Raw genomic sequence first — 9,070 nt, 5'->3', positions numbered from 1 at the left:
ACCAGTCAAACATCTACACACACCTACATAACCAGTCAAACATCTACACACACCTACAGTACCAAGTCAAACATCTACACACACACACACCTACAGTACCAAGTCAAACATCTACACACACCTACAATGACACCTGTTTTTAAGCCACAGAGTTCTAATCCCTTAATATTATTGTTGGATCTAATTTTAACAGCTAACATTTCGATGGCAATAATAAATAGATATGCCGATAGTGGACAACCTTGTTTTACTCCTCTAGACAGTTTAAAACTTTCTGAGATGTAGCCATTATTTACTATTTTACACCTAGGTGTAAAACTTTAACCCATTTTATAAGAGATAACCCAAAATGTAAATATTCTAGGCATTTATATATAAACTCCAGTCGTATTTTATCAAAACCTTTTCAAAATCAGCTATGAAAACCAGGCCTGGTGTCCCCGATATTTCATAGTATTCTATTGTTTCCAGTACTTGTGTCACGTCCTGACCATAGTTCTTATGTGTTTTGCTTGTTTTAGTGTTGGTCAGGACGTGAGCTGGGTGGGCATTCTATGTTGTGTGTCTAGTTTGTCTGTTTCTGTGTTCGGCCTAATATGGTTCTCAATCAGAGGCAGCTGTCAATCGTTGTCCCTGATTGAGAATCATATATAGGTGGCTTGTTTTGTGTTGGGGATTTGTGGGTGGTTGTTTCCTGTCWCTGTGTTTTCTCTGCACCAGATAGGGCTGTTTCGGTTTGCCACATTTATTATTTTGTATTTGTTAAGTGTTCACGTTTATCGTTCGTATTAAACATGTTGAGCACTGGCTACGCTGCGTGTTGGTCCGATCCTTGCTACACTCTCTCTTCTCGTGAAGAGAGGGAAGGCTGCCGTTACAACTTGTCTTATATTATCTTCAATGTATCATCCATGTAAAACACCTGTCCGATTAGGATGAAAAATATCTGACAATACCTTTTTAATTCTATGCGCCAAGCATTTAGCTAGGATTTTTGCATCACAACACTGAAGTGTAAGAGGTCTCCAATTTTTTTTAATGGACTGGATCTTTATATATACCACTTGGGTCCTGTTTCAGTAATAATGATATCAGACCTTCTTGTTGCGTGTCTGATAATCTACCATTTATATAGAAGTAGTTAAAACATGCTAATAATGGTCCTGTGAGTATATCAAAAAAKAGTTTGAGCCTGTAATCGAACCCACACATGATGATGCTCCAGATACTCAACTAGTCTAAAGAAGSCCAGTTTTATTGCTTCTTTAATCAGCACAACACTTTTCAGCTGTGCTAACATAATTGCAAAAGGGTTTTCTAATGATCAATTAGCTTTTTAAAATGATAAACTTTGATTAGCTAACAAAACGTGCCACTGGAACAAAGGAGTGATGGATGCTGATAATGGGCCTCTACGCCTATGTATAGATATTTCATAAAAAATCTGCCGTTTCCAGCTACAATAGTAATTTACAACAGTAACAATGTCTACACTATATTTCTGATAAATGTTATGTTATTTTAATTTCTAACTGACCCCAAACTTTTGAACGGTAGTGTACATGCAAAACCCAATACTGTACATCCAAAGACCAACTCAATCGCACACAAAGGCCTGGCAAACTACACCCCTAAACTCAGACCGTGAAATCCTTCACACACACCATACTGACTAATCCTCGTCTCCCCGCTCTTCTCAGCTCCCTGCCCCCCTACGGCCCTCAGCGTTCAGTCCTCTTGCAGCTCTGACAACATCTCTGTCTCCTGGGCGGCATCCCAGGGTTCCGTCTCCTACACGGCTATCGCCGTGAGCAACGAGGGCCACTGGTTGTCATGTAACACCAGCACAACAGCATGTGATATCTCAGGACTGTTGTGTGGACAGGAGTACAAGGTCTACGCTGCCGGAGTGGATAACAGCTGTGTAGGAGCCAAAAGCAACATCTACATTGTCAATACTGGTATGTGTTTTTCTGAAGACTGGGACTAGATCTTGGGATAGAAAAACCCCACCACTTGTTACTGTCCTATTTACTGTTAAGAACACATCATAACATAGCTATACTATTGAAACAGAGAGAGCTCTTTAAAATAAACTTTGGATTCAACATACAATTCATTAGACAAACTCTTTGGTGATCCCCCTCTCTGACCTCTGACCCTCCTCTCTCTCCTCCCAGCTCCCTGTGCTCCCACGGACGTGCAGAATGCCCTGGACTGCTTATCAGGTGTCCTCACTATCACCTGGCAACAGAGCGGCTACACCCCCAACCACTACCACGCCGAACTGACGAGCAGCGAGAGTTTGCTGACCGTGTGCGACACGAATGTGACCACCTGCATGGTTTCCAGAATGCAGTGCGGTCTGACCTACAGTGTTGTGGTGGTGGCTCACGACGATGTGTGCAACAGCTCCTACAGCCCCGCACAGCAGGTCACAGCAGGTAGGACTCACATCTACTGAAACACACCATGGTCAATACTTATTGGCCATACATAGAAATAGTGGCATTCAGGGATATATTGATGACTACTAGAGAAATTGGTATTTCCTTGAGATACATTATAAAGTACTTAAAATAATCCTTCTTCACTATGACTAAAAGTATGTGGACACCTGCTCGTCGAACATCTCATTCCAAAATCATGGGCATTAATATGGAGTTGGTCCCCCCTTTGCTGCTATAACAGTCTCTACTCTTCTGGGAAGGCTTTCCACTAGATGTTGGAACATTGCTGCAGGGATTTGCTTCCATTCAGCCACAAGAGCATTAGTAAAGTCGGGCACTGATGTTGGACGATTAGGCTAGGCTCGCAGTCAGCGTTCCAATTCATCCCGAAGGTGTTCGATGGGGTTCGGGGCTTTGTGCAGTCCAGTCAAGTTCTTCCATACCGATCTCAACAAACCATTTCTGTATGGACCTCGCTTTGTGCACGGTGGCATTGTCATGCTGAAACAGGARAGGGCCCCAAACTGTTGCCACTTAGTTGGAAGCACAGAATCGTCTAGAATGTCATTGTATGCATTGCAGCGTTAAGATTTCCCTTCACTGGAACTAAGGGGCCTAGCCCAAACCATGAAAAATAGCCCCAGACCATTATTTCTCCTCCACCAAACTTTGCAGTTGGCACTATGCATTCGGGCAGGTAGCGTTCTCCTGGCATCCTCCAAACACAGATTTGTCCGTCGGACTGCCAGATGGTGAAGCGTGACTCATCACTCCAGAGAATTCGTTTCCACTGCTCCAGAGTCCAATTGTGGCGAGCTTAACACCCCTCCAGCTGACGCTTGGCATTGCGCAAGGTGATCTTAGGCTTGTGTGTGGCTGCTCGGCCATGGAAACCCATTTCACTAAGCTCCCGACGAACAGTTATTGTACTGATGTTGCTTCCGGAGGCAGTTTGGAACTCGGTAGTGAGTGTTGCAACCGAGAACAGACAATTTTTACGCGCTATGTGCTTCAGCACTCGGCGGTCCCGTTCTGTGAGCTTGTGTGGCCTACCATTTTGCGGCTGAGCCGTTGTTGCTCCTAGACGTTTCCACTTCACAATAACAGCACTTACAGTTGACCGGGGCAGCTCTAGGAGGGCAGAAATTTGACGAACTGACTTGTTGGAAAGGTGGCATCCTATGACGGTACCATGTTGAAAGTCACTGAGCTCTTCAGTAAGGCGATTCTACTGCCAATGTTTGTCTATGGAGATTGCATGACTGTGTGCTTGATTTAGACACCTGTCAGCAAGGGTGTGGCTGAAATAGCCGAATCCACTAATTTGAAGCGGTGTCCGCATACCTTTGTATATATGGTGTATCTGCCTCTCTTCTCTTTTTTTATCTTCTCTTCTCCTCTTCTCTTCTCTCCTGTTCTATTCTACCCCCTCTCAGCTCCCTGCCCTCCAGATGCAGTCAGTGCCGTCGTGGATTGTGCCACCAACGTTGTCACGGTAACCTGGGACAACAGCGTTGCCGAGGTGCTGTACACAGTTACTGCTGAATGTCCCAGTGGTCAGCACTATACCTGCAACGTCACGGGAATGGCCTGTGACCTCAGCACCCTGTCATGTGGCACAGAGTACAATGTGACTGTCACCCCGTCACATGGCGGCTGTGTCGGTGTCAACACACCGTCTCAGCTGGTCAAGACAGGTAGGGATCAATCAATCAATTAGTCAATCAGTTAGATGTCTGTAATTACATGTCAGTGACATTTCTGWAAATCTGCATAAATACTCATGAACKCGACACACACACAGACACACTGCTCTCTCTCTCCTTCTAGCGCCCTGCGTACCCCGCCTCACCGAGGTAGAGATGGACTGTCTATCAGATTCCGCCTGGGTGGTATGGGAGGAGTCAGCGGGTGCCGAGCTTTACGTTGCCGTGGCGACGGACAGCCAGGGGCAGACGTTTGAGTGTAACTCAACCGACAGTAACACGTGCGCTGTGCCAGACCTGCACTGTGGACTTCACTTTAACTTTACCCTCACCGCCTTAGACCAACAGTGCTCCAGCGCACCTAGCAACGCTGTGGTGTCCGAGACAGGTGAGAGACTGACGTACTTAATGCATGAGGGTTGTTAACATTTATATTGAAGTAGCTGAAATGTATATTTAGCAGTATATTGTCCTAGTGACATTTATATTTGGTTGGCATTTAGTCATTTTTCACAGTGTTTGGTTGTACCACCTYTGAACTGTATGTGCACCTCACTGAACCTCTGTCCCCCATCCCCCCCAGCCCCTTGCCCTCCCCAAGACACGCAGACCAAGGTGGGTTGTGAGAACCATACGGTGAGTGTGTCCTGGACCCCCAGCGTGGGAGCGCTGATGTACACGGCCACCCTGGAGCGCACAGACGGAGAGACCACCTTCTGCACCACCGATGGCACAGGATGTGACATCACACAGCTGCCCTGCGGAGAGATGTACGTCCTGGCGGTAACCGCTGAYGGACGCACCTGTAACACCTCCGAGAGCATGGGGACTATTGTCAGAACAGGTACGCACACGCACACGTTTCTATCCTTGTGAGGACCTTGACAAAACACCTACTAACTGAGGACCAGTCCATCTATCTCACACATATTAAACACAGACACCACACCTCCTAAAATATTTAGCCACTCCACTGTCAGAGCTATTAGAACATAATTTTGTAGTCACAACAGTTACATATCTGACACAGACAGAGTACATATTAAGAAGTAGTATGGGTACTCAAAACTTCACCAAAAGCCATAGATCAGATCCCATTATAAACATCTCTCAGTCATGGCTTTACAGTGTTGCTGAATGAAAGTGACTTTAGTTCTATTCTTCCCCACAGTACCCTGCACACCCCAGCGTCTGCAGGCCAGTGTGAGCTGCAGCAGTAATGTGGCCAATATGATGTGGAACACCCGCCGTGGGGGTCAGCTCTACTCTGTAGAGGCTACCGGAACTGACGGACACGTTGCAGGATGCATGTCGCATGAGACCCGCTGTGATCTCACCGGCCTGCACTGCGGCCAGCACTACACCGCCACCATGGTGGCACAAGACAGTGACTGCACCAGCCCTGTGAGTGACACTGTGGAGCTCAAGACAGGTGAGCTCACAACACACATATGGGAAAATGTAGAGACACTTTATAAGCAGACAGTTGAAGTCAGAAGTTTACATACACTTAGGTTGGGGTCATTAAAACTAGTTTTTCAACCACTCCACAAATTTCTTGTTAACAAACTATAGTTTTGGCAAGTCGGTTAGGACATCTACTTTGTGCATGACACAAGTCATTTTTCCAACAATTGTTTACAGACACATTATTATATTTATAATTCACTGTATTACAATTCCAGTCGGTCAGAAGTTTACATACACTAAGTTCACTGTGCCTWTAAACAGRTTGGAAAATTCCAGAAAATTCCATCATGGCTTTAGAAGCTTCTGATAGGCTAATTGACATCATTTGAGTCAATTGGAGGTGTACCTGTGGATGTATTTCAAGGCCTACCTTCAAACTCAGTGCCTCTTTGCTTGACATCATGGGAAAATCAAAATAAATCAGCCAAGACCTCAGAAAAAAAATTGTAGACTTCCACAAGTCTGGTTCATCCTTGGGAGCAATTTCCAAACGCCTGAAGGTACCACGTTCATCTGTACAAACAATAGTACCCAAGTATAAACATCATGGGACCACGCAGCCGTCATACCGCTCAGGAAGGAGACGCGTTTGGTCTCCTTGAGATAAATGTACTTTGGTGCGAAAAGTACAAATCAATCCCAGAACAACAGCAAAGGACCTTGTGAAGATGCTGGAGGAAACAGGTACAAAAGTATCTATATCCACAGTAAAACTAATCCTATATCGACATAACCTGAAAGGCCGCTCAGCAAGGAAGGAGCCACTGCTCCAAAACCGCCACAGTACGGTTTGCGTCTGCGTCTGGGGACAAAGATCATACTTTTTGGAGAAATGTCCTCTGGTCCGATGAAACAAAATATAACTTTTTGGCCATAATGACCATCGTTATGTTTGGAGGGAAAACGGGGAGGCTTGCAAGCCGAAGAACACCATCTCAACCGTGAAGCACGGGGGTGGCAGCATCATGTTGTGGGGGTGCTTGGTCGCAAATGGGTCTTCCAAATGGACAATGACCCCAAGCATTCTTCCAAAGTTGTGGCAAAATGGCTTAAGGACAACAAAGTCAAGGTATTGTAGTGGCCATCATTAAGCCCTTACCTCAATACTATAGAAAATTTGTGGGCAGAACTTAAAAAGCGTGTGCAAGCAGGGAGGCCTACAAACCTGACTCAGTTACACCAGCTCTGTCAGGAGGAATGGGCCAAAATTCACCCAACTTTATTGTGGGAAGCTTGTGAAAGGCTACCCGAAATGTTTGACCCAAGTTAAACAATTTAAAGGCAATGCCACCAAATACTAATTGAGTGTATGTAAACTTCTGACCCACTGGGAATGTGATGAAAGAAATAAAAGCTGAAAGAAATAATTCGCTCTACTATTATTCTGACATTTCACATTCTTAAAATAAAGTGGTGATCCTAACTGACCTAAGACAGGGAATTTTTACTAGGATTAAATGTCAGGAATTGTGAAAAACTGAGTTTAAATGTATTTGGCTAAGGTGTATGTAAACTTCCGACTTCAACTGTAGATATTCATAAACACTCACAGCAATGTAAAAAAATCCTGCCCAATGGTGAACACTCATTTAACACGCACACACTGCAAAGTACACCGCACACTAAGCCCTGACGTATCACCCTAAACCCAAACCTAACCATGTCCCTGTCTATCCCTCTACCCCTTCAGCACCCTGCATTCCTGCCACTGTGTCCACTGTGATGGACTGTGCTGCCAACGCCATGTACGTGTCGTGGTCTAAGAGCTCGGGGGCTGACTCCTACCTAGCCACCCTGCAGGACAGCGACGGAAGCTCTACCACCTGTCAAGCCCTGAGTGGAGCAGCCTCCTGTAACGTCACCACACTCAGCTGTGGTCAGATCTACCATGTCACTGTAGCTGCCTCCGACGGATCATGCAGCAGCCCATCTACTGATGTCACCGACACCCACACAGGTAGGAAGGGATAAGGAAGTCTCACACACATTCCCTCTATCTAGAGGGAACCATACTTAGGTCAGTCTGTCAGTCTGCAGTCAAACATCCATTTTCCTGAATATCCATTTCAGGGCCTGTTTTGTTCACCATTTACATCAATGTTATAGGCAAAGCATTGAAAAACTGAAAAACTGAACCTATATGACTTATATTTGACCTAACTTGTATTTCCGAGTCTACTCTCTTCCTCTATCCTTCTCTCTCTTCCACCAGCACCCTGTGCGCCTCGTAACATAGAGACAGTGATGGACTGCGAGGCCCGTGTTGCCATGGTGTCCTGGTCTATGAGTGCCGGGACTGTGTCCTACGTGGCTACAGCCACCACCCTGTCCGGCCACGCCGTCACCTGTGAGACCAGCGACACCTTCTGTGAGCTGGGAGGCCTGGCCTGCGGAGAGAGCTACTCTGTGTCTGTACAGGCCCAGGGAGAGAGCTGCAGTAGCATGGCTACCATGACAGGACAACTGGTCACTGGTCAGTTGATGCTTCCTCCATGTTATTGTATATCACCCTGACAAAAAAATACTTTAGAATGTAATGATATTTACCGGTAACTGACAAAATAAAGGAAATACCAACATAAAGCGTCTTAGTAGGGCGTTGGACCACCACGAGCCAGAACAACTTCAATGCACCATGGCATAGATTCTATTGTGTCTGGAACTCTATTAGAGGGATGCATCACCATTATTCCACAATAAATTCCATAATTTAATGTTTTGTTGATGGTGCTGGACAACGCTGTAGTGCTGAGTGATTAACTGACATTTTAGTTATTTTTTGTTTTTTAAACAACTAATTGACCGATGTCGGTTCAATTACTTGAATTCCACTTTGCTCTGTTTTTTTCTGTGAGCTCAATGTGCAGATCAAACCTGAACTGTGCGATGTAGTAGAGAGTTGTAGTTTTCAACAGGCTAATATTCTACATAGTTTAGCTTAGAAAATGTGGTATTAACTCAATGACCATAATCCATTGCATGTCTGCTTACACTTGTTCGGTCTATGCGGAGCAGATACGGAGACTGATAGAAGAAAGAACACATGATCGAGAGGGATAGAAAGCAGTTGCTTCACAAGGGATTGATCGTTGGTATTCAGAAGTCATAAAAGTATGCCTTATTTACTTTGAAGAACTACTAAAATAGTGATTTTGTCAGACAGCATAGGCAGCAGCTCTAWAGAGATGAGATGACTTGGAATTAAATAATAAAGTKATCAAATAAAACAAATATACACAAAAATTGAAATATTTTATTAAAGTAATGTGATTTTTTTAAATTTCACCTTTATTTAACCAGGTAGGCTAGTTGAGAACAAGTTCTCATTTACAACTGCGACCTGGCCAAGATAAAGTAAAGCAGTGCGACACAAACAACAACACAGAGTTACACATGGAATAAACAAACATGCAGTCAATAATACAATAGAAAAAGTCTATATAC

The 9,070-nt window shown here is 44.7% G+C and overlaps 1 protein-coding gene across 1 annotated transcript; it reads left to right on the top strand.

Annotated features, from left to right (window-relative positions):
• The first annotated feature begins 1,157 nt into the window (after positions 1 to 1,157).
• On the top strand, positions 1,158 to 8,504 carry LOC139028915 (fibronectin type III domain-containing protein 7-like). The gene is made up of 10 exons (XM_070447427.1): positions 1,158 to 1,165; positions 1,726 to 1,961; positions 2,181 to 2,444; positions 3,887 to 4,147; positions 4,281 to 4,544; positions 4,740 to 5,000; positions 5,328 to 5,588; positions 7,317 to 7,583; positions 7,839 to 8,099; positions 8,494 to 8,504. Exons 1-10 carry the CDS (start codon positions 1,158 to 1,160, stop codon positions 8,502 to 8,504), a joined length of 2,094 nt encoding a protein of 697 aa, XP_070303528.1.
• Positions 8,505 to 9,070: the final 566 nt, after the last annotated feature.

The sequence above is a fragment of the Salvelinus sp. IW2-2015 genome, linkage group LG16 (genome assembly GCF_002910315.2).
Source record: "Salvelinus sp. IW2-2015 linkage group LG16, ASM291031v2, whole genome shotgun sequence".
Classification (NCBI taxonomy): domain Eukaryota; kingdom Metazoa; phylum Chordata; class Actinopteri; order Salmoniformes; family Salmonidae; genus Salvelinus; species Salvelinus sp. IW2-2015.
This window is presented reverse-complemented; position numbering and strand designations above follow the sequence as displayed.